The sequence below is a fragment of the Moschus berezovskii genome, chromosome 16 (genome assembly GCF_049115385.1).
Source record: "Moschus berezovskii isolate FMDL1 chromosome 16, NW_MosBer_1.0, whole genome shotgun sequence".
In the NCBI taxonomy this organism is placed as follows: domain Eukaryota; kingdom Metazoa; phylum Chordata; class Mammalia; order Artiodactyla; family Moschidae; genus Moschus; species Moschus berezovskii.
Genome location: NC_142475.1, coordinates 11926460 through 11953059, shown reverse-complemented (window position 1 = coordinate 11953059; position 26600 = coordinate 11926460). Strand labels below are relative to the sequence as shown.

The window sequence follows — 26600 nt, the reverse complement described above, 5'->3', positions numbered from 1 at the left end:
CTTCTTTATGTATGCTTTTATTGACAGCACCATCATAAAAAGGATCATTTTTGCAAAATATTTGTGGGTTTCTTCAGTTCAGTTCAGTCGCTCAGTCGTGTCCGACTCTGCGACCCCATGAATCACAGCACGCCAGGCCTCCCTGTCCATCACCAACTTCTGGAGTTCACTCAAACTCAAGTCCATCGAGTCGGTGATGCCATCCAGCCATCTCATTCTCTGTCGTCCCCTTCTCCTCCCGCCCCCAATCCTTCCCAGCATCAGAGTCTTTTCCAGTGAGACAACTCATCACATGAGGTGGCCAAAGTATTGGAGTTTCAGCTTTAGCATCAGTCCTTCCAATGAACACCCAGAACTGATCTCCTTTAGAATGGACTGGTTGGATCTCCTTGCAGTCCAAGGGATTCTCAAGAGTCTTCTCCAGCACCACAGTTCAAAAGCATCACTTCTTTGGCAATCAGCTTTCTTCACAGTCCAACTCTCACATCCATACATGACCACAGGAAAAACCATAGCCTTGACTAGACGGACCTTTGTTGGCAAAGTAATGTCTCTGCTTTTTAATATACTATCTAGGTTGGTCATAACTTTCCTTCCAAGGAGTAAGCGTCTTGTAATTTCATGGCTCTTGAGAAACCTGTATGCAGGTCAGGAATAAACAGTTAGAACTGGACGTGGAACAACAGACTGGTTCCAAATAGGAAAAGGAGTACGTCAAGGTTGTATATTGTCACCCTGCTTATTTAACTTATATACAGAGTACATCATGAGGAACGCTGGGCTGGAAGAAGCACAAGCTGGAATCAAGATTGCCGGGAGAAATATCAATAACCTCAGATATGCAGGTGATACCACCCTTATGGCAGAAAGTGAAGAGGAACTCAAAAGCCTCTTGATGAAAGTGAAAGAGGAGAGTGAAAAGGTTGGCTTGAAGCTCAACATTCAGAAAACAAAGATCATGGCATCTGGTCCCATCATTTCATGGGAAATAGATGTGGAAACAGTGTCAGACTTTATTTTTTTGGGCTCCAAAATCACTGCGAATGGGTTCCTTAATTCTTCCCAAAGGCCTGAAATCCTTTGATATTCAAATCAATCTCTAAGTACCTATCATGTCAGCTTTTTATGGGTTCATTTTCGTTGTATTGTTATGTGGTCTTCAAAGAGACTTTGATGGCTCCAAAATCACTGCAGATGCTGATTGCAGCCAGGAAATTAAAAGACGCTTACTCCTTGGAAGGAAAGTTATGACCAGCCTAGATAGCATATTAAAAAGCAGAGACATTACTTTGCCAATAAAGGTCCGTCTAGTCAAGGCTATGGTTTTTCCTGTGGTCATGTATGGATGTGAGAGTTGGACTGTGAAGAAAGCTGAGCACCGAAGAATTGATGCTTTTGAATTGTGGTGCTGGAGAAGATTCTTGAGAGTCCCTTGGACTGCAAGGAAATCCAACCAGTCCATTCTAAAGGAGATTAATCCTGGGTGTTCATTGGAAGGACTTATGCTAAAGCTGAAACTCCAATACTTTGGCCACCTCATGTGACGAGTTGACTCACTGGAAAAGAGTCTGATGCTGGGAGGGATTGGGGGTGGGAGGAGAAGGGGACGACAGAGAATGAGATGGCTGGATGGCATTACCGACTCGATGGACATGAGTTTGAGTGAGCTCCGGGAGTTGGTGATGGACAGGGAGGCCTGGCGAGCTGTGGTTCATGGGGTCACAAAGAGTCGGACACGACTGGGCGACTGAACTGAACTGAACTGAAGCCTTATAAGATATTTGAATGTGAACTATGGTGTTTTGTTTTTGTTTTTAATTTGTGACCAATTAAATGGTGAATAATTTTTTCTCTTTAGTGACTCTTTTTAATATAATTGTAAGGAATCAGAGACATCATGTCCTTTTTTTCACCAAAGAAAAATATATTAAGAATTTAGGAGGCTATCTCTTGTCCTTTCAGGCTCTTTTATGAAGATTTGGGTCGAGGAATAAGTAGGTTTCTAAGTTATTTCCCAGTCCAGATTATTCACCAATGTCAGGAGCCAAATCTGCTAAACTGGGAAAACATGACAGGTGTATTCCTACATCTTTTAAAAATACTAGTGAAAATAATTCTCCCCAAAATATTTGCCTGTAGTTCTCAGGATAAAGAATGGCTTTTGAGGAAGTCTATATACTGGGACTATTCTTTTGAATTCCTGACTTGGAAGTGAGTCAATACATTCAACTTTAACCTGAAATCAGACCAGTAAAAAACAATCCTAGTTATTTGCATACTGAGCCTCCTATACGCATCCCTCCAAATATCTTGAGTCTTGAGTCTTGTTTGAAATTACTTAAGTATTATCCAGGACTCTAGGAGATTGAATTACCAAATTCTCTCCTGAATATAGAGAATTGCTTGCTTTTTTTCCAAAGATGGGCACTCATGGGAAAGGGTCATAAAGAAGGCTGAGCACTGAAGAATTGATGCTTTCAAATTGTGGTGCTGCAGAAGACTCTTAAGAGTCCCTTGGACTGCAAGGAGATCAATCTAGTCAATCTTAAAGGAAATCAACCTTGAATATTCATTGAAAGGACTGTTGCTAAACTGAAGCTCCAATATTCTGGCCCCCTGGTGCAAAGAGCAGAGTCATTGGAAAAGACCCTGATGTTGGGAAAGACTGAAGGCAAAAAGAGGAGGGGGTGGCAGAGGATGAGATGGTTATTTAGCATCACTGACTCAGTGGAGATGAATTTGAGCAAACTCTGGGATATAGTGGAGGATAGAAGAGCCTGGTGTGCTGCAGTCCATGGGGTTGCAAAGAGTCGGACACGACTGAATAACAACAAAACAGCAACAGATTAATCTGGCAATATGCTTTATGCTTTGGGAAACTTAGTATGGAATAATTGAAATCATAATGGTGTTCAGCCTCTACTGTTTAGAGATTGAACTGTGTTTACATCTTGCGTCTTACTCGAATCCTCATTTAAAAATAAAGTGTGGACAAGTGGTGATTTAAGCAATGTAAAATAGGCAAACAGGATAAACACAATGTAAAGATTTAAAAAAATATTATATCAGTTAATATGCTTTTTAAAAATTTATTTGTTTTTTAATTGAAGGATAATTGCTTTACAGAATTTTGTTTTCTGTCAAACCTCAGCAGGAATCAGCCATAGGTATACATATATCCCCCGGAGAAGGCAATGGCAAACCACTCCAGTATTCTTGCCTTGAAAATCCCATGGATGGAGGAGCCTGGTAGGCTGCAGTCTGTGGGGTCGCTAAGGGTCAGACACGACTGAGCGACTTTACTTTCACTTTTCACTTTCATACATTGGAGAAGGAAATGGCAACCCACTCCAGTGTTCTTGCCTGGAGAATCCCAGGGAAGGGGGAGCCTGGTGGGCTTCCATCTATGGGGTCGCACAGAGTCGGACACGACTGAAGTGACTTAGCAGCAGCAGCATACATATATCCTCTCCCTTTGTTCAAGTATTGGTAAAAATATTGGACTGTAAATATGAATTTTGTTAATATTAGCATGTGTAGCTGGAAAATGCAGGCTTCAGGATGACTGGTGTAGCAGTTTAAAGGATGGCATTATGAGCCCAGTTTCTTTCTACTTTTTCTGTCCTCCACAGGATTGACTTCATTCCTACACTGGTTCCCCTCATGTTAAATGATAGATACCGGCAACTCTTGGCACCACGCACTTCCTTTTTCTCATCAATCTGATGACATATGTATTACCCCTACTCATACTCATTAAATAATGTGTCTTAACTTTGTGCTGATATTGAGTTACTTTCCTGTATGCACTGGGTTTCCTCACCTTAGACCTAGGGTACCACAGTGAAGAAGAAGCCTTAGTGGCTTTTGAAAATTATCAGATTCCCACTCTCTGTCTCCTTCCAGGATGTGGGAGCTATCTCACCCACATTTCCTGGTAGCTACATGCTGGGCGAACAGCCATATTAACTATACTGAAAGATGATTAAGTGAAAAAATGTCCAAAGACGAGTAGCTTTAGCAACATTTTTAGTATACCAAATTTAACAGAAGGCTAGACTCCTCCCAGCTGGCTTCTGGGGCAGTCTCCTTTAGCTCACAGTTTCTTACCCCAAAGACAAGGCTTGGCCAAACTGAGTTCCTTAATAGATGTCTGGGAGCTTTTTAAAGAAAATGTGTGTAAATTTAGATTGTATAGAGATTCACACAGAATGGCTGGAGTAATGTTTCGTAATTTGACTCTGTGAGATAATAGAAAATATCTGTACTGGTCTCTACCCCCCAGTTCCTGGCACGGAGTTCCTAAAACCTTTGTAAGTTCCTCAGTGATAAGAGCAGTAGGAGCATCTTTTTTTCCTAATGTTTGGCCTTTGACCTCAATTCCTGACACACAGTTCCTAAATCCCTTGGAATTTCCTGGGTGATAGAAATGTCTTTTGTTTTTATCACTTTTGAGGTGATTCTGGGTGGGCTCCTGGTTGAGGGCTGGTCTCCAGAAAGACTAAGCTATGATTAGAAGCCTGGAATTTTTAGCCTCGTTCCCATTGTCTAGAGAAGGGAGATGGACTGAAAGTGGGGCTGATGGTTGATCATGCCAATATGATGAAACCACCATAAAAATCCCAAGAGTATGGGGTACGGGACTTCCCAGGTGGCGCTAGTGGTTAAGAACCCACCTGCCAGTACAGGGGACATTAAAGATGTGGATTCAATCCCTGGGTCGGGAAGATCCCCTGAAGGAGTGCCTGGCAACCCACTCCAGTATTCTTGCCTGGATAATCCCACGAACAGAGGAGCCTGGCGGGCTACAGTCCATGCGGTCGCAGAGAGTCTGACACAACTGAAGCGACATAGCAGGCACACATGGGGTAGGGAGGGCTTTGGGCTTGGTGAACATATGGAGGTGCTGAGAGAGTGGCGGTGTCCAGAGAGGGCATGGACACTCTGAGCTTTCCCCCTATGCCTTGCCTACACATCTCTTCCCTCTGAATGTTCATCTTTTATCATATGCTTTTGTAATAAATTCATAAAAGTAAGCAAGCTGTTTTCCTGAGTTCTGTGAGCTGCTCTAGCAAACTAACCGAACCTGAGGTGGGGTCATGGGAACCCCTGGTTTATAGCTGGTGGGTCAGAAGCACAACTGAAAACCTGGCCTGTGATGGGCATCTGAAGTGGGGTGGGAGCAGTCTTGTAGGACTGAGCTCCAAACCTGTGATACGTGATGCTGTCTCCAGGTAGATAGCATCGGAATTGAGCTGAATTGTAGAACATCCAGCATGTGTTGGAGGGGGTGTGAAAGAAAAGAAGCTTAGGAGAGCACTAAGTTTTTCCTTCTTAGATTTCCTTCAGTTCTGTAAGGATTTTCTAGATCCCTGTTAACAGGGGTTTTGATTGTCTTTATTTTTTTTGACCATGCCACCTGGCTTATGGCGTCTTAGTTCCCTGACCAGGGATTGAACTCTGGGCCGGAGGCAGTGAAAGCTAACCACTGAACCGCCAGGGAATTCCCAGTTTTGACTGTCGTGCTGCTGCTGCTGCTAAGTCACTTTAGTCGTGTCCGACTCTGTGCGACCCCATAGAAGGAAGCCCACCAGGCTCCCCCGTCCCTGGGATTCTCGTGAGTGCGTAGCATTTCAGGGTGTCATCCCCAAGGCACAGTGGTGAAGTATGAGATGTAAATGCTGTAACTGAGAATGATTCTCAGGGCTTGGATTCACCCTGGCTTTTAACCCCATGTGGAAGATTTTTTTAAAAGTCTCATCTTCCTCACATCCTGTGGTGTGAAATATGCCTTCTTGGATTCTCTGGACATCGTGTGCCTCCTGGATCAACTGTTCCCTTGCCCTGCCTCTGGAGGCCGGCCTGCTGCTTCACCTGAGCCAGCACCTCACAGTGACCACTACCTCGCAGGCCGATGAACCACACTCTGCGAGGGACTGACTTCTTCTGCCGCTTCCGATCTTGGATGAAACACTGTGCCACAGAGCTCGGGGGTAGCACTCCGTGCCCCTGTGGAGGCTGGATGACACAGTCTGCAAGTGCGGTAGAGGTTATTCCTAGAGGTGTGAGCTTGGTCTTTGAGGATTGGGAGACAGGAGGGAATCTGCCAGATAAATTCCTCTTTTCCCTCCATGGACTACTCTGTTTCTTTTTACAGTGTGTTAGGAGGTGTTCCAAGGAGAGGACCAAGTGGATGCATTCGCCAAGTGGCCTACTCTGTCTTTTTATAGCTTGTTATAAAGTGGTAACCAGCACTATAAAAAATAGTATTTATTTATTTATTGTCCATGTGGCATGCAGGATCTTAGTTCCCTGACCAGGGATCGAACCCATGCCTCTTTCAGTGAAAGTGCAGAGTCTTAACCACTGGACCTCCAGGGAAGTCCCCAAGCCAGGACTTTACGTGGTTCCTTGCCTCAGTTTACTTTTCTTCACTCTTGATGCCCTGTGTTTGCAATACCCAAGGAAAGCCACAGCATTCCAGTCATCGTTTCAGGCCCTGTTTGCCAGAGACCCTGGGCAAAGACACAGATTATAAGATAGCAAATCTGTGCCTTTTTAAAGAAAAAATCTCCCTAAAATCTGGAAATAATCTCAGTAGTCATGTACTCTTTTTATCTAACAAGTAGTTCATGGAAAAAAATCACTACAACCCCACACTCTGGGAGGGACTGACTCCTCCCGCCACATCTGATGTTGGACAAAACACCACACCTCAGAGCTTGAGGGTGGCACTCTGTGCCCCTTGGAGGCTGGATGGCACAGTCTGAAAGTGCAATAGGGATTATTCCTAGTGGGATGCTGCTACTGCTAAGTCACTTCAGTCGTGTCCGACTCTGTATGACCCCATAGACGGAAGCCCACCAGGCTCCCCCATCCCTGGGATTCTCCAGGCAAGAACATTGGAGTGGGTTGCCATTTCCTTCTGGGATGAGTTGTTCCTTATTTATTAAATTTAGTAGATCCAATCATCTAAATTCTACTTTAGAAATACAGCTTTGTCCAAACTTCCCACATTTTTTATAGCTAAAGAGTTAACATATATTAGCAGCTGTATTTATTTTTAAGGGTAATTTTTTGAACGTATAATTTTGAAACATAAAGAAACATTGATAGTTTTACATTGACTACCCATACACCAACCACCTAGGTTCCACTATTAAAATTTTATTGTATTTGCTTTTTTGCGTGTCTGTTCATTAATCAGTCTGTCTTACTTTTAAAAAAATGAATTTTAAAGTTGTAAACATCAGTACATTTTCTTCAAAATACATCATGCACTCATTGAGATTAATGTACCTAAATACATTCTCCCCATGCAACTGTCTAAAATACTATAAGTAAAGCTGTGTGTGCATGCTAAGTCTCTTCTTCAGTCATGTCTGACTCTTTGCGACCCCATGGACTGTAGCCCTCCAGGCTCCTTTGTCCATGGAATTCTCCAGGCAAGAACACTGGAGTGGGTTGCCATGCCCTCCTCCAGGGAATCTTCCCATCCCAGGGATCGAACCGTCATCTCTTACATCTCCTGCATTGGCAGTTTAGCAAGTGTCCCTTTTGTTTTTTTAAAAAATCTTCGGTTCAGTTAAAAATCTTGGGTTGGTTGGATTATTGGAGTTATTATCTCCCATAATCACAGGCAATAAAAATTATAAATTTTATAGATAGTACAGTAATTTATAAAACTCTTCATGATCCAACCAATGAGCACTGGCAAAAACCCAGAAAAATTAATAAATAAATTGTGTTCTTTTTTTAACCAGTTCCAAGAATTTATATTTCCATATGTATTCCAAGTGTTTTTTTTTAATTAATTATTTACTATTTTATTACTTTTCGCTTTACTGGGTCTTTGTGGTTGCGCATGGGCTTTCCCCAGGTGCAGCACTTGGGCTCATCATGGTGGCTTCTGTTGCAGGGCATGCGCTCCAGAGCGTGGGCTCACTAGTGGTGTATGGGCATAGTTGCCCCCAGGCACGTGGAATCTTCCCAGACCAGGGATCAAACCCTGTACCCTACATTGGCAGGAGGATTCTTAACCCCTGTACCACCAGGAAAGTCCTCCAGATGTTTAATAACATAGTCATGACACTCGTCATAGATTCTCCTCTAGAAAGTTGAGCAAAGTATTATCATATGTATATGGAACAGTAATAAATGAAATATTAATTTCTTGTTTTAAAATTTCAATAAATCTGGGTTTTTAGACTTAACAGAGCAGCATCTATTGTAGTAGAACTGTTTTTTGTTCCATGTGTAGCTGAAATTCTTTGACAGATGTAGAAGATTAAAACATACCTGTGTTAAGAGTTCATATATCTATTTGGTCATGAATTGGTAACATTTCTTTTTAACTTTGAAAACCTTTTGCGATAAAATGTGACTCATATGTTAATAGGGCAGTATCTCTTTTATCGTAGAACTCATTTAAATCTAAAGGAAACTGTTAGCAATTTAAAAAATATTGAATCAATTGATGTTCGATATGTTAGGTCTCATATTCTATAGGCAATTGTTGGTTGCTTAATTGAAGGTCTTTCATTTTTAAAATATCTTTTAAAATCTTTTCTCCATAATTTCTGATAAAATTTCCACAACTGAAATAATATATATTTTTACCATTTCTTTGTCTAAAAATGGTTTTCTTTTTTTGTGAGTGCAAGAAACCATTTTATAGCTGACCAAAGTTGCAAGATCAGACCTTGTTACATATTATTTAAAAATATTTCTGTATATTTAATTTTGATTTGAGGTGACTAAACTTCCTCAGTTCTTGTTTGTTGCTTGTCAGGTTTATTATGTTTGTGTTGAAAATGTCTCTTAGTATTGTTTAGTTTACTTTCTTTAAGCTTTTAAAATGTACTGGGCAACTTATTCCTGTTCTGCTTAGTAAATTACATTTGTTATTCAATGTGAAATATGCAATATGCTTTAGTTCTCTTTTTTTCTGTATTATTTCAATAAGAGTACTAGCTTCTACACCTGCATTTAATTTTGTATCAGTAGTACACTTTTTTACATTAAAATTTTTGCTCATTATTTTTTGGCTAGAAAATTAATTATAGTTACAGAATAAGTAGCTGAGATTAATAATCAGTTACAGTTTACACAGGGTGTCAGTGTAATTTGTGCTGTTTGCATAAAATATTCAAACAAATCATATCAATGCATAGAAAAAATTCATTCAAACAGAGTCTCTGATTTAAGATTGACTGCACTGGTGATGTGATTATGTGTAGTGTCAAGAAAAATTGTATCGACAAGTTAAAACAGGCAAGAGGACTTTACTCAAGACTGTTCCAACAGGGGAGAGAGACTGAACTCAGATGCTGCTGCAACAGGGGTTTGTAGCCAGTGGGCAGGGTAAGGCAGTCAGGTAAAAAATTACTGAGAAAAACTTGGTTAGGTATTAAGGGTGGGAATGTCAACAATTTGGTTAGGTTTCAAGGGTAGGGGGATTGTCTGTAAACTGGTTTAGTAGGATTCTTGCTAGTTGAGACGAAGGCTTAGAGGAGCCTGATTAAAGTTTGGTCAAGGAGGGAGTTCTTGTCAGTAATACTAGAAACAATAGAATCATTTGTGACAAAAGGGTTAAGTACAAATGTAATTCTGTCCAAACAATGAAGTTGTGTTTAATGGAATAATATGCTGCTTCAGTTAAAAAATTGTGTTTTTATCAATTAAAAACTAGGGCTTCTCTTGTAATTCATCTGGTAAAGAATCTGCCTGCAATGCAGGAGGTGCCGGTTGGATTCCTGGGTCAGGAAGATCCCCTGGAGAAGAGATAGGCTACCCACTCCAGTATTCTTGGGCTTCCCTGGTGGCTCAGATGGTGAAGAATCTGCCTGTAATGCAGGAGACCTTGGTTTGATCCCTGAGTGGGGACGATCCCCTGGAGGGGAGGGCATGGCAACCCTCTCAAGTATTCTTGGCTGGAGAATCCCCGTGGACAGAAGAGCCTGGCAGGCTACAGTCCCTGGAGTCCCAAAGAGTTGGACACGACTGAGCGATTAAGCACAGCACGGCAGTAAAATAAAAACAATCTGTTCATCCCATTAACCACATTTAAAGTGCTCAGTAGATGGACTTCCCTGGTGGTCCAGTGGTTAAGACTGTGCTTCCACTGCAGCAGTTGTGGGTTTGATCCTTAGTTGGGGAACCTAGCCCATGTGCCGCAGGGCCAAAAAAAAAAAAAATTGCTCAATAGCTGGCTGTGGCTCATGGCTCCTGTAATTAGACAGTGGAGTTCTAGACCTTTTGGAGTGTCATTACCTGTGTATTGACCTGCATTCTGTACCTAAATATATATTTTCTGTACCCACAGAAATATTTAGGTTTGGGTGTTTTTGATAAGCATATGGAATTGTATTTTTGTTTTACTTGCTTTTTTTTTACTTACCATTTATTTTGGAGCTTGTTTTGTGTCAATACATAGAAATCTGCCTCTTGCATTTTAATGCTGCCCGGGGTTGACCATAGTATGAATATACTTTAGTGACTTTAACTTGTTCCCAACTGATTGCTGTTAGATTGCTCCCAGTACTATGCACCTACTAAGAAGGCCTTGTGTGTTTGAGTATTTTTCCAGGTAGATTCTGAGAAGTAAAATTACTGCAATTTTAAAAGTTTTTGCACATGTGAACTATGAATAGATACTCTCAGATTGCCATCACAAAAGCCATTTTACCCTCCCATGAACATTTCCTGAATAGTCCTGCACCTTCATCCACTCCTGATACTTTCAGTCATTAAAAGTTTTGCCAGTCTTATGAATGAAAATCATTTTTGGTATACATTTCCTTGATAGATTGAATGATTTTTCATGTTTCCATTAGCACTTCATTTCTTAACACAACACTTGTATTTAAAGATAGTATATATCCTGTGTTCTTGGTTTCCTTCAAGTAACTGATCAGGTGGTTGGAGCAGGTCAGTTTTCAGTTTGCTTCTCTATGGACCAGAATCATTTACATGACTATTTTCTGCAGTCTTTCTCAGCAATAAAACTACTGAAAAACAGTGAAAGGCTGCTGCTGCTGCTAAGTCACTTCAGTCGTATCCGACTCTGTGTGACCCCATAGACGGAAGCCCACCAGGCTCCCCCATCCCTGGGATTCTCCAGACAAGAACACTGGAGTGGGTTGCCATTTCCTTCTCCAGTGTGAGACCACTAAATAATCAGATTACCCTCTAGAGTGTGCCAGAAAACACCTAACATCCTATAGTGCGCCTGGCAGTCTTTCACTTTTTTTCCTGACATATAGCATATTTAAAGCTCCTAGCACACTGTTTCGCTCAGAGTGAGAACTTAATAAATTTAATTCTCTTCCTTTGAAAGAATGAAAAACAAAGTATTGAAAATTTATGACATTTCTGTAGAGCTGCAGTTCTTTGGATAGGGTCTGTATCTAGATTTCTAGATTTGGGCTTCCCTGACAGTTCAGTATTTACCTTTGTTTTCCTTGGGTCCTTCTCAGTGCTTGGGAACATTATTATAGGTAGGTGTTCAGTAATTGTTTGATTGAATGTAACTGTGTTGAAGTATGTTCTAATTCATTCTTCTGTCTGGAAAAACATGTATATCAGGAGAAAATAGGCTTGTTTACTTTGTTATTTATCATGTTTTCAGACAGAGATTAGGATATATATTCTAAACACACAAATGGATAGCCTTGCAAATGACTAGACTGTCTGTCTGCTTTCATAGTCCAAACTGTGTGGATAGAGCTAAACAGAAATCCTCCTCAGTACTAAGAGCCAGTGTGATTTTGGTGTGTGTGCTCTCAAGGCGTTATTATGCAGTTCTCTCTGTGAATGGTGTTTTCTACACATGGTAAAGCAGGCTAGCATATTCAGCGTACGTTACACATGGAATAATCCATTGCTTTAAAAATCATTTTTATCTGCTTTTTAGATTTAGTGTTCAAATTTTTTTTTGTAAGTAACTGGGGGGAAAAATACACGGTGGCTACTGTAGACTGTAAAATGAAGGAGAAGCTTAGCTTTACTGTGGAGTCTGAGCTGGGTGTAACCTAACTAGCTAGAGGATATGCAATTCCTGATTGACAGCAAGACCAGCATTAGGCAGATTTTGTAAGAGCGAGCAGCAGCTCAGAAACCGTGATAAGGGCTCTGTTAGGAATCACTGCACTCACCACTCCATATCTTTAGTTTTTTCATTTTTCTGCCTACTGGATTTGTAAACAAATAGCACAAAACAGTTCCTCTTTTGTTTTTGTTAAAGTAATACTGCAATGCAGTTTCAGTCTATCAGCTAGGCAAACGTGTCGAAATTTGATATTCTCACTAAATTAGCCAGTTTTTAGCTGTGTTCCATGCTTATCTCTAGACCTTTGTGTATTAAATCCTGTCTCGAGCTGTTCTCTTTATAAGCAAGTGTGGTTTGCTTGTGCCTTCCTGTCTTCTTCGGTGAGAAGCTTTATGTAGGTCAGGCTTGGCTTAAGCAGATTTCCTGAACCTGCGTCAGCTTAAGCTGGAGGAATTTTAATAAACCCTCCCCTGTAGGCGTGGGCCTAAATGAGGCTAGCCTAGTTAAGCCTGATCTTTTTCTGTTTGTGAAAAGAGCTGAGCAGAGCTGAAAGCTGCATGGTGGTTTCAGAAACTGCCTACTTAATTTGAAAAGAACAATGGTAGGAAAAGCTAGATCTTCCAATTTTACCTTATCTGAAAAGCTTGATTTGTTAAAGCTTGTGAAGCCATATGTTAAAATTCTGGAAGAACACACTAACAAACATTCAGTGATAGTGGAAAAGAATAGATGTTGGGATATCATAGCAGTTAACTATAATGCAATTGGAGTAGACCGCCCTCCTCGAACAGCGCAGGGCCTACGCACTCTTTACAAAAGGCTCAAAGAATATGCCAAACAGGAGCTATTGCAGCAAAAAGAGACCCAGTCAGATTTTAAAGGCAATATTTCTGAGCCAACCAAGAAAGTTATGGAGATGATTCCCCAGATTTCCAGTTTTTGCCTGGTAAGAGACAGAAACCACATACAAAGGTAAGCTTTATTTTATTTTGTTGTGAAAAATTATGGCGCCTCCTATCTATTGGGCTCTGGCTTAGTTGTGATAGAGATATGCATAGTAAACATCTCCACTACGGGAGCAGTGAATAGTGTCTTTGTTTTGCATTCTTAAACAAGAAAAGTGAGGCTATAAGGAATTTTTCTGCTGCATTTGATTTAAGCCACTGTTGATTGTCTTCCCTTCCCCCTTCCCTCCTTCTGTAGTTTGTAAAAAGTAAAGGTTAGGGAGGAATAAATGGGATGTAGTTTGTGACATTACCTCATAAACTTTTGAAGCTTTAATATTAATTTTTTTAATTAGCTTCTGAGAGATACCTTTTTCTTATTTCACTTAAGATTACATTTCATTGGATTTACAGTTTTGTATAAAGTTAGCAGTTTCAGGAGAAATGGGACCCTTGCTTTATTATGAATTTTCATTGTCTACACTTCCTGAATATTAATTGATCTAAAAACCTAAAATGAACAATTAAGTAAACTTGTTAGTAGCACCATTGCACATGTATATGTTAAGACAGTTTATTTTTCAAATTTAGACTCATAAGAGACAAGGAAACAGGAAAAGGTGTTAATGCCTAATTAAGGATTCAGATTAATAAAAGTTTTTGTTGCTTTTATATGTTAATGGTCTAGTTTCACTTTAAGCTGTCCCATAGTGTTTTGCAAGGGTATCAAAATATGAATTTTAATATGTCAATAAGAGCAAATGGGTTAGAAACAGGTTTTTGGTTGAATTTTGTGCTCTACGTAACCACTTGCCTGGAAATCTTAAAAAACTATTATCTTACTGCTAATTCAGATTTTAACCCCCAGCAAAAGATAAAAATGGCAGCTTCTTGCTTTTTCTGAATCATTTGGAATAATTTAAGCAAACTGTAAACTCCTCGCTAGTTGAGGAACCTTTCAAACTTAACTTTACAAAGTACTTTCCTGTTGGTGAAAGAGTCTTTATATAAGCAAAATGATTAATTACCTGTGAAATTCCTTTGAAGTTAGGGAAGAAATGGGAAAAACCTTCTTAGTCAAACATATTTGTTATATTTTGATAATTGACTAGGATAGTATTTTTGAGCCCAATTTCTTAGAATATCCTTCTTATTTCTAGTTGATAGCATAGTGAAAGATAACACCAGTGGAAATCCGAGACATGGATACACACTACATTGATTCGTGGGGGCCACTGCTTAAACTGTTCACTGTGATGACAAATGATTAAACCCCAGTATGGTGAATGTCAAAAAAAAAACCCTTCACAGTGAGACTGCTTTATATTCTTTCAATTTTTTTACCTCTTTGAGCCATAAAGAACATTGGCTTTGCATTATAGGTATTACACTACCTTTTGGCTGTAGGCTTTTATAATTTGAAAACTAAAACTAAATGTAGTTTTATTAAGTTGTGTATTTTAAAAATATAGTAATGTAGAAGAGAAATGATATATAAGATACAAGTATCTGTTTATGTATATATGGTATACGTACACATACATACACACAATATATATACCTACACAGTCAGTCTTTTGGGACACCAACATTTCTCTGATAAAATGAGTTAATTGATTTACACATGTCCGTACCCACTGGGTTTACACATTTCTATGCCTACTGTTGAAACAGTTTTTCAGTTTTTAACGGTAGGAGTATCAGAAATATGCCACTTAAAGCACTCATGTTAGCGTGTCTGCGCTGCCACTTTCTCTATACTAGTATTTTCATTGAATTTATTTGTGTATTTAATATACTTATTTTACATCATCTTGACTCTTCATTATCTCAGAAGTTTATAATTACGGTATCTTAATTATGCTTCTATATAAATATGCCTGTTAATCTCTTCAAACTCTCTATACTTAATAAGGAAAATGTTACTACATATTTTATTTAATGTATTTAAAGATATGCAACTATTTCATAAGGCTGTTTCTGCATTTCACGTTGATTTATGTCTTTATTTTTGCCTCTCTTTAGTATCAGATTTTATTTTGTGTTTTTATAACCAATTTGATCCTCAGAATTCATAGTCATAAATTTTAAAAGTCCTTTTCTATTTGATCATTTTTTGTGACTTTCTCTAAGTCATTTTTAGACTTTGTTATGCCTTATTTGTGATGTTTTAAAATAAAATAGCATGGAATATAACAGATATAAGGCATATTTTAAATTTACTTGGGAGTATATCATCTATGTTTAATTGTGAGTCATATAGTCTTATTATACATACTAATTTGGAAAAGTAATTATGTGGGTTTTTAAAATTTCATTTGTAGTTGTTGTTTTAACTTTTTCCCACTCTAGGATTTAGAGATGTTAGTAAAAACAAATCTTACTCATTTGAATTACATTTGTATTCCTTTTTTTGCTTTCAAAAATCATAAAATCAGAAAGGCAAGATTATAATTTATATAATCTATTATACAAATAGATTTTTCATAACATATTAAATATCTTATTTCATTTGTACCTCTTAGACAAATATCTGATATTTCTGGCAATTTAATGCTATTAGTGACATATGGAGAGTTTAAATTCTTTTCCTTATGTTCTACTTGAACTTGTTCCAGCATTTTAATCACCCATGTGGAATGCATTCTTACCTGTATTACTTATTTATGATTTATAAAATGTTCTTTCAATAATATTAAGTGTAGCATTTCCATTAATGTTCCAATAATCTCTTTCACCTCTATAACTTTTATTTTTAAGTTAGGCAGAGACATATTTTAAAAAAAACTAAGAAACATGTATTCTTAATTCACAACTTGATGTTATACATGAAATTATTTAAAAACCAACAGAATTTTAAGGAAAATTGTGTTTTGTCATAACAAATACTGGTATATCAAAATTTAAATTATGGTAAAACTGTCATTGCCTCTAATAGGAATGCATATTTTATGGAAATTTCATGTAAATTTAATAAACAATATATAGAGGCCATTAAAAATTTCATTAAAAACACCATTTAATTTTTCAGTCTTTCAAAATATGACAAGTACCTACTAGATTCCAAATACAGTATGATGCTGGGTACTGATGATTCAGTGGTAGATGTAAGCACTTTGAGTCATGTGGCTCTGGATAGGTAAGGGGGAAACACCACTGTATTTGAAACGGGAAGTTAGGAGAACCCCCTGCTAGTGGAGCTTACCCCAAATCTCACACAGTTTTGATTTTTTGTCTGTGACAAATACAGAAATCAGTACCTCTCAGAGACTGCCTTGTGCTGTCCACTGGCCTCCCACTGTCCTCCTTCCAAAGTCATGGACCTCAGTGGTTTTTAGATCATCAGTTAAGGAGAGCAGAAATAGGAGGTCTAGGGCTACCATGCGGAGAAGGCAATGGCAACCCACTCCAGTACTCTTGCCTGGAAAATCCCATGGACAGAGGAGCCTGGTAGGCTGCAGTCCGTGGGGTCGCAAAGAGTCGGACACGACTGAGCGACACTTTCACTTTTAACTTTCATGCATTGGAGAAGGAAATGGCAACCCACTCCAGTGTTCTTGCCTGGAGAATCCCAGGGACGGGGGAGCCTGGTGGGCTGCCGTCTCTGGGGTCACACAGAGTTGGACACGACTGAAGCTACTTAGCAGCAGCAGTAGGGCTACCATGTGGGGATAGTGAGGCCCAGAATGAATCAAATGACTCTATAGCATTTAAGAACCTCAGGCTTACAGGGACAATTGATATCTCTTTGAGAGTGTTAAAAATGCCACTTCTTTTTTATTTACCTCCATAGCCTTGTTTAGTAGTTGTAATTTACTGTTCTTTCAAGAGCCGAATTTTAAAGTTAAGGATAGGGGAGAGCCGTATATATATATATATACACATATATATAATAATTAAAATCTCAGCCTTAGTCACTTTATTATTCCAAGGATTAAAAAATATTTTTTGTTTCATAGTTTGCTTTTTAGCTTGATGATTTAATGTATATTAAATATGAAATTATGTTTTAAAATGTTCTTGTATTCATTTGATTTACATTTTATAATGGTTTTTTGTGTGCTGTAGTGCAAACTTGGATGAGGAAGCACAGGCTGGTACCAGTTCACTGCAGGTAATGTTGGACCGCCATCCAGTTGCTATTACAGTGGAGGTGAAGCAAGAAGAAGACATTAAACCCCCTCCTCCACTGGTTTTAAGTTCTCAACAGAGTGATACTTTAGAGCAAAGAGAAGAACAGGAATTAGTGCGTGTAATGGAAAGATCTTTGTCACCATCACTTTCCTCTGTTGATATGAGAATGACATCGTCTCCATCTTCTATCCCAAGGAGAGATGATATTTTTCGGCATGAAAGTGGAGACAATTTTAGGTCACAGTTAGGGTATGATCCTCAGATTCTACAAATGCTGAAAGAGGAGCATCAGATAATTTTAGAAAATCAAAAAAGTTTTGGATTATATGTTCAGGAGAAGAGGGATGGATTGAAAAGAAGGCAGCAGCTAGAGGAAGAGCTGCTAAGAGCAAAAATTGAAGTTGAGAAGCTGAAAGCAATTCGACTACGGCATGATCTACCTGAATATAATAGTCTCTGAGATTTTTTTTCAATCTTGCAATTTGATTATTTTAATTTTGGCCTGATTAATTTCATTTGGGAATATCCTGAAGCAGAGTACATATTTGTAAAACATGTTGTTAATCTCTATTATGAAAAAGGCTTTTTAGACATGATTTTCTGATTATTTAATTTTCCTTTGAGATATAGTAAAACACTGATGGCATGCTTATAAATATTTTGTCTTTCTAGGCCTTACAAAAGATGTTTTATTTTGATTAACATATATAAATGCATATGTATATACATAAATATTCTTTCAAAGTTCTGAATCTTCAACATTTTTAATTAACACTTTGAAAGCTGTATGTAGTTCAAGCTGTTTCTTAATAAATTAGTCTAATTTAGAAGCAATACTAGCGTAATAGAAGCTTGTCTATATGACACTGATTTTTATGCTTTCATTCTTTGAAGGAATAAGTTCTAGAATTTTAGGGACTAAAATAGAAATTATTTGGAGAACACTTTTCCCACCTCAATTTAAAGGTAATAAAACTGAGGGTGAGGGAAAACTCAGTGATTGACTTGGTTTAGCAAAGCTCTTCATGGCATAGCAAGGACCAGCACTCAGTTTTTGTTTCTCTGTAATTTTTCCCCCCTGCGGTTCCAAAAAATCTGCTACAGTATCCTACATGGTAAAAAATTAGAAACATTTATTTCATTAAAATTGTCTTTAAAAATTGGTGGATTGTAAAATCAGGGGGATTGTGTCAATTACTCCCATCCTCTTTTTTTTTTCCTTCTGCAAAATAAGATATACTGTTGGAGCTGTTATATATTGCGGTGGCCAAAAAAGTTTGTTTCGTAGTGAATATGTTGTTCAGTAAATGTGTCTTATTTTTATTTAAAACCGAACTAACTTTTTGGCCAATCCAATATGTTGACTCTGAGATTTAATATGTTGATTCATTTTGAATGTCTTAGTCTGAAAAAGATTTCTTTCATGGTAAAATCACAGTAAACTTTAAAGAACAAAATTAAAATTTTACTTACAATAAAAATAGCAAAACGTTATATGTGTATAACTTATGATATCTGTAGTCTTATGTTTCTGTAAATATTACTATTTTAGTATTTGTGGAAATAAATAAAACCTTGATTCTTAAAGCACACATACACATTTTGTTAAATCTTTAATATGTGTACTACTTAGGGATTTCTAGTTTTGCTAGGGTTTGTTGAGGAAGGCTATTTTAAGCCAAGCTTTAGAATGGGGTAGGTTGGATTTCAGCAGTTTTGGGGGAAAAGGCTGTTTATGTCAGAGTGAGAAGCGTGAAGAAAGGCATAGATGAAGAGAAAAAGTGGGTCAGAGTGTATAAGCCCAAATACAGTGCTAAGCCAGGTGGTTTTTAAGTGGTTTTAAGTGAACACAGAGCCAGTTAGGGCTCTGATAGTCTGGATGAGGACATACACCTTGACTAATTGGGGTAGCTACTCTTTATCTTTAGCAGAATTTTTACATGCAGAAATAAACAAGAAATCTGCATTTTTATGAGAAACTTTTACTTTTAAAACGCTTACAAATAATTTAAAATGTGTGAATGGGCCTCATTCAGGCATTGTTCTTCTGGCTCATGGCCTTTGGTATAGACCAGTGGTTCACCAAAAGTGCATCTTGACCAGTAGCATCAGTATCACTTAAGAACTTGAGAGAAATGTAAATCCATTCCTTTTGGATCAGTGACTCAAAGGGGAGAGTCCAGCAGTTTGTTTTAATAAGCTCTGTAGAGATTTCTGATGCAAACTATAAAGCCATTCAAAGAAGCACTGAAATAGAGTATTTTGAAACATAACATGGTGCATAATCATTAGAATTTCAAAAATTTTTGTTGAAGAGTGGATGAAGGTAAACTGAGGGGTATCATTTTGGAAGTTGGAAACTGGTGCTAGATTATGGATTACATTAAAAGCTGTTTTAGGGAATCAAATGTGAATGTATAATGGGAAACCTTGGAAGGCTTCTGACTAGGGGCATATACCTTAAGCTCTGTCTTAATGTCATAATAGCATTTCAGAGTGGGCATTGTAGTGAGGAGATGAAATCCAAAATTTAGGTTATGGCTACAGGAATAGAAAGAAAGTAAGTAAAATAGACTCTTACGGTACTGTTTGAGCCTGTTGACTGCTTAATTTCACTGGCGTTTTATATCTGCTATTAGAGTTAAATGTTATAAAAATGTCTTGAATGTATAATGTGATACATCCTTTTGACAATTTCATCTTCTTTAATCTGCTCTCTGACTTTTCTTTCAGTCTAAAGACTTTAAAAGTCTTATTTGAAGTAATGTTTTCACAGTATAATTCTCATAAGTCTTTACAGTAGTAAGCTTTAACTTTTTGAAATTATTGAAAGCAAGTTACCATACAAAATGTAATAATTCATATTATAATCTTAGCATGGTACTATTCAGAATTGTTAATGAATGTTCAATTTGAATGCTAACTTTGTATAGCTAAATCATAGTTTTCCAAATTGTTCTGTGGAATAGTCATTCTATGAAATGTCTTTATTAGCAAAGTAAGTGTTCAAAAAAAGTGCGGTATACATTTTTTGGTGATTAGATTCTAAAATAAGTGTGGAAGGTAAAAACGTAGACCATTCAAAATTGTCCTTGAACATTTTTTTTGCTGCCGAGAAAACATAGTCTACTTCAGTAAGATTTTTTACCGGCGGTGTTCGAGATTGTTGTTTCGTTGCTGATATCATGTGACGAATGTGTTAGCATTTAGGGCCGAATAGAATAGAAAACCTTAGCATTCCACTCATTGCAGTGGAGTTCACTGCAGCAGTTTTTCTGAGTCACTGTTGTTTAATTTTAATCTGCAAAAATTAAAGTGAATGTGATTCTGCTCCATTTTTATTGCTCCACCTCCTCACCCCAGCAACTATAGTTAGCATAGGATAGTTTTTTGAGAAATTCTGTGTGAAAAAGACTTAACTACTGAACTGGTTTTGGAGGCTGTTTATTATTATCTTGCAGAGTATCTTAGGGGAATTCTGAGCTAAAGCTTTTTTCTTTTCCTTTCTGTATTGAGAATTTTTTGAGTTTTTGACTACTTACCAACTTACATTAACAGTTTTTGTTGAGGACAAGTTTCACTAAGGGGCATATGTAAGGGCAAATTCTATTAGTGCAAATGGAATAGAACTGAAGCCCCCTGACGTCTTACATACTACAGAGAACTGTTTGGGGCCATGATCTTTACTTATGAAATGTAATGCTGGGAAAACATAGGAAAGAGTGATTTTATTTTTTAAATGTAGACTTGGTTCTGTATAAATACATTAAATTTGAAAATTATACTAAGTCATAAGACTATTTCATCCAATATATTAGTAATTTAGATAGTGCATATGTTATTCTTGTCATCTTATCTTTTCTTACTCATTTGAACTTAAATGGGTATTTTTTTTAACAACTTATGACTTTATAAAACTAGGTGTGATTTATAATAGCACCCTGAAAAAGTTTTTGAAGTTCTTTCATTTCTAACAAATGCCAGGTTTCTTAAAATACTCTAATATATTTCTGTTTTGTGTAATGAGACATCAACTTGGTGTAATTTAATTTTGAAAGATTCATTCTACCTTGTTACATCATTACTTACATGAAAATGTTTAAAATATGAATTATTTTTCATGTGCCTTCTTTTAGAATAATATCAAGTTTTAACTGAATGTGGTAAATTGTAATTAAAATATACTATAGATGATAGTGGTTAAATGGTTTGTTAATACATGTTCTTTTAAATACATGGTATACATTGTATTGACTTGTATACTCTTTTTATGTGCCATAAGTCAAAGAATTCAGTACTACACAGGTAAAATTTTCTGATGAGACATAATTGAAATAATGACATTTCTTTAGGTGATTGTGCCAGTGGTTGGTGGTGGTTTAGTTGCTAAGTCATGTCCGACTGCTGTGACCCCATGGAGAGAGGAGCCTGGCAGGCTATAGTCCATGGGATTTTCCAGGCAAGAACACTTGAGTGGGTTGCCATTTCCTTTTCCTAGGACTCTTCCCAACCCAGGGATTGAACCTGCGTCTCCTGAATTGTTGGTACATTCTTTACCAACTGAGCTACAAGGGAAGCCCTTGTGCCAGTATAGTTGCCAAATGTACCATGTCTAAATTTCATAATATATTTATTTTTTTAAATTGTTAAGATTCACAGATTTTCAAAATCAATTGAACATTTAATGGTGACTTTGATTGTAAATAGTAAAAGTAATTAGATGAAATATGGTTGTAATACTTAACAAAGAGAAAAGAGCAAATTCTTAAAATATGCAACCTAATAAAACATTAATAGTCATGCCAGATCTTTGTATATGATTTTGAGGAATTGGTTCCATGTTTTTTCTATATCTTCTGTAAGTTGTTTTCACTAAAAATAGCAGCTATGATGTAAATTTATATTATTTATCTTTAGTTTTGAGTTCCTTTGTAAATAGTGGAAAGCAAAGTTAATAAATAAATGAAAATATCACCCAAGTTAGTCCACACTTAACTAGCATGGATACATCATTAGACTTATACTTATCACAGTTATCCATCTATATCCATCCACAGATTTTTTTTTTTCTTTTAAGGAAAACTTATTTTAAAACAAGTTGCAAAAATGCCTTACCCATAAACACTTTAGCATGAGTATTATGAACTGCAGTTCAATATTTATTTGTGTGTGTATGATTTTTTTAAGTAAGATTTGCAAACAGTGAAATCTTAAATATACCATTCGATGAGTTTTGACAAATTACACCTTTGTAGCTTAAACCCACTTCAAGATTTAAAAGGTTATCACCCTATCACTTCTTTGCCAGGATCAAGTGTAAAAAATTATCACCCTAGAATGTGCTCTCCTGCCCCTTCCTAACCGATCCCCTGGCACCTCAGGCAACCATTATTCTAATTTTTAAAAAAAATAGATAAATTTTTCTTGTTCTAGAACTTAATATTATTGAGATCAAACAGTATGGACTCTTTATTTCTGTTTTCTTTCATCCATCTTAATGTTCTTAATATTCATCCATCCTCTTATCAGTAGTTCATTGCTTTTTTTGTTGCTGAGTAGTATTCCATTTTATAAACACGCCACAGTTTGTTTATCCTTTACCTTTTTTAAAAAAATTCTTTTTATTTATCTAATGAATTTATTTGGCTGTACCAGGTCTTAGTTGAGGCATATGGGATCTTAGTTCCCTGACCAGGAATCGAACCCAGGCCCCCTGCATTGGGAGCATGGAGTCTTAGCCACTGGATCACCAGGAAAGTCCCCATCCATTATTTTTTGATGGACTTCTGGACTTGTTTCCAGATTTTGGTTGTTCTATATATTCTCGTATAAGTGTATCATGAACTTAATGCTGGCTTAGGGAAGATATATGTTTAACTTTTTAAGAAACTACTAGACCTTTTCTCAAAGTGATTGTACCATTTTACACTTCCATCAACAGTGTATGGATTATTTTTTAAAATAAGCTTTGCATGTTTATTGATTGGAATGTCAGAATTGAAATGATGAATAATTTTTTTATATTTAAATGAATTTAAAATGCTGGGCAGATAGTTTAGATATCTGGGAATATTGTAGTTTGTTGATTTTTTTTTTCTGTTTTAGCACTAATTGCATATATGCTTTGGCATGAAGAATTGAGAAATATGATGAAATGTATAGTTCCTGCCATCCTCAAAGTATCGTTCTGAAAATGATCTTTAATGCAAAGAAATATCTTTTAGGTTTATTTTATACATCATGATACTTGCAGTTAGTTGACATTCAGTCTGTTTTGTTAGGTAAAGAAAACTATGGATGTTTACCAGTTTGAAGAATTTGTATATTCATGTTTGCGTATTTTTTAGTGTAATAAAAACCATATCTTTCAAATCTCACATTTATATTGCAGTTATATATTAATGCATATTAAAAGTTCTGATAGCTTTTGTTAATTTTGAAACTCAAAAAATATGGTTTGTAAGAGTATTTACATTTTTTGCTGAATTTGATGATATGAGCCATTTTAAATTCCATTTACTCCTTTAAAAACAATGTATATATTTAGAATTGTTAAAAGAATATTAAAGGTTTGGGTTTATGGAATGTATAATTAAGCCACACAGTCTTAGAGTTACTATGCTTAGGACTCATCCATTAAGATGATAATATCCACTATTAATATTTAAATGACCATGTCTCAGCCTTCCTCTTTTGTCGAAGCATGGTTTTAAGCATTCTTACCCTGTGAATTACCTTGTGAATCTTGCTGTACACATTCGAGCCTCTGTTTTATGAAGACTGTTTTTGGCATTGATTTGGAAAGCACATTACAGGGTCCAGGGAGAAGTAGATTAGAACCAAGTTTAGAAATAAAAACAAATAGCATGCCTGCTCAGTTGCTTTAGTCGTGTCTGACTCTTTCCACTCCTATGGGCTATGGCCATTCAGACTCCTCTGTCCACGAGATTCTCCAGGCAAGAATTTTGGACTGTGTTGCCATGCCTTCCTCTAGGAGGTCTTCCCAACCTGGGGATCAAACCCATGTCTCCTTCATCTCCTGCATTGCAGGCGAATTCTTTACCCACTGAGCCACCTGGGAAGCCTGGGAAGAATTATAGGTTAGAGTGGAATTGTTAGTGGTGGTTAGTCTGGAATGTAGAAGATTAGTCATTATTTTTTATGTTACAAGTAGTCTAGATAAAGGAAGTGATGCTTCTGATATGTTTAATTCCTAATATCTTCATTCTGCTTTTTTGCAGTCATTCTCCTTTGCCTGCCCTATGTGTAAGTCCTTCTCAGTTGTGTCTGACTCTTTGCAACCCCATGGACTATAGCCCACTAGGTTCCTCTGTCCATGGGATTCTCCAGGCAAGAATACTGGAACAGGTAGCCAGTCCTTTCTTCTGCCCTATGCCTACATTTAAAATGGGACTAAATGGGAAAGGGACAAGTGCAAGATGATAATGATGGTCGTTAACATTTGGAGAACACTTACTGCATGGCAAAGACTGTTCTAAGCATTTTAGGTGTATTAGCTAGTCTAATGCAACAACTCTGTGATGTAGGTATTAGTATTGAATTCGTTTGACAATTTATAAGCTGGCACAGGGGTAAGTAACTTGTCCAGTCATATTGCTAGTTAGGGCAGACTCAAGCTTCAAGCGCAACCAGTCTGGCTCCAGAGTTCATGCTTTTATTCCTTCTCCTTTCTTTCCTGCACAAGAAAGCATATATCTAAATCTGAGACTCTCATGTTATTTCAGTTAGTATAAGGAATTCTGAATTCTTAGAATTTAACTAATGTCTTTTGTTCTAGTCATTTTTTTTTTTTTTTTGCAGGGGGGTAGGTTTGGACATAACAGGCAGCTGTCCTGGGAATACAACAGGATATTTGACTCTTAAGATATCTTTCCCAGCCATTTTTGGTGAAGACTGGCTTTTTGTCCCTTCTTTATTAGCAGTCCTGAGGAATTGCATTTTTCTCTTAACCAAGAGAAAATCAAGAACAAATGTGAAAAATACAGAAAGCTGTTGTCAGTCTTTCCTTCAGTGCACAGTGACTGCTACCCGCAGAAGTAGTGTATGAAGAAGACAAACTAAAATTGTCTGAAATTGCACACCACCACATTTTTTAGAATTCAAAAACTGATCAAAGCATCCGATCTTTTTCATTAATGCTAAAACCCTCAGAACTTTATCTGGAAAAATTAAAACAACAAAAATAACACATGACAACTAACTTATCTAAAAACTGGTATCCTTTTGACTAAAAACTAATGGAATAATACAGTCTTCATAATATTTAAGCAAAGTTTGATTTAGCAAAACTATTTGGTAGAAATTATGGTTATGAAAGAATTTATGTTGGCAAAAATTAAAATACATTAAGAAGTGATAAATCTTTGTTATAGCATTTACTTGGAAAATAATCCTGAATGTACAGTATGTGTAACTGTGCAGCTGAGTTCAAAGTTAATTTCTAAGGCTACTTTCTCATGAAAATTAGTTTTAAGGTAATTCTATTTTAATATCTTTATAAACATGAAGTAAAAATGTGCCTAGAATAAAAATGGCAGTTTTGAAAACTACCTATTGTTATGGGAATATGGTGATGACCAAGATCCAAAGAGACCCTCCTCTCAACACTTTATATTTTTGTGGGAAAGGCTGACATTAAATAATTTATCACATAATTGCTGGGTTAATGCTGAGATAACACAGCTTAATGTAGTTTTGAAGTCAGGGAAATTTAAACTGTATGGAAGGGTGACTAGAAATTTATTTAGATAAGCATGTTGAAGGAAGAGAAATAGAAGGAACTTTGGCTGGAAGTAATGTTTTCTTCAAGATCTTTAAGACAAGTAGATGATTAGATTTACATTTAAAAACTCAGTCGCTCAATCTTGTGAGACTCCTCAGTCCATGAAATTTTTCAGGCAAGAATCTTGGAGTTGCCATTTCGCTCTCCAGGGGATCTTCTCAACCCAGGGACTGGACTTGTGTCTCCTGCATTGGCAGGCAGATTCTTTACTACCGCACTACCTTGGAAGCCCACATTTAAAAATAAATACAGTAAATATGGAAAATGGCTTTGGTTGTAGGGGTGGCAAGAGAAGACTTCAATAGAACTGTTGAGAATACCCTGCATTATTTCCATTGAGATGATTGTTTGGAAAGAGTAAGGACAGTGCAGAAGGCGAATAGCACACAGCTTTGAGAACCATGAAGAGGATAGAATCATGTGGATTTTGTGGTTGATTGGCTCAGGAATTGAGAAAATGAATGTCCTGGATGATTGAAATGGAAAAACTGAAAGAGGAGCAATTTTTGAAGAGAAGATAAGTGGACCTGGTGAGTTTGTGACATTCATGAGACGTTCATGTAGACCCAACTGCATGTACTGATATATATACAAATCTAGAGTTATGATCTGGGCTAGAGAAAAAAATATAACTTAGTATAGTAATGGTATTGAAGCCACGGGAGCTAAT

At 37.1% G+C, this 26600-nt stretch overlaps 1 protein-coding gene across 6 annotated transcripts in view; it reads left to right on the top strand.

Annotated features, from left to right (window-relative positions):
* LOC129560125 (DNA repair and recombination protein RAD54B) overlaps window positions 1–26600 on the top strand; it is a 110347-nt gene that overhangs the window by 30219 nt on the left and 53528 nt on the right. The window contains exons 1-2 of one of the 6 annotated variants that reach the window (XR_016039331.1): window positions 12347–13021; window positions 17062–26460. The exons of 2 other annotated variants lie outside the window; for them this stretch is intronic. Coding sequence is in view for 1 of the 4 variants with exons in the window: in XM_088844669.1 (XP_088700795.1) it covers window positions 12648–13021; window positions 17062–17192 (505 nt within the window). In the remaining 3 variants the exon portion in view is untranslated. Of the gene's footprint in view, window positions 1–12346; window positions 13022–17061; window positions 26461–26600 lie in introns of those variants that run through there. 3 more of the 6 variants (XM_088844669.1, XM_088844668.1, XM_088844667.1) reach the window with 3 other exon arrangements.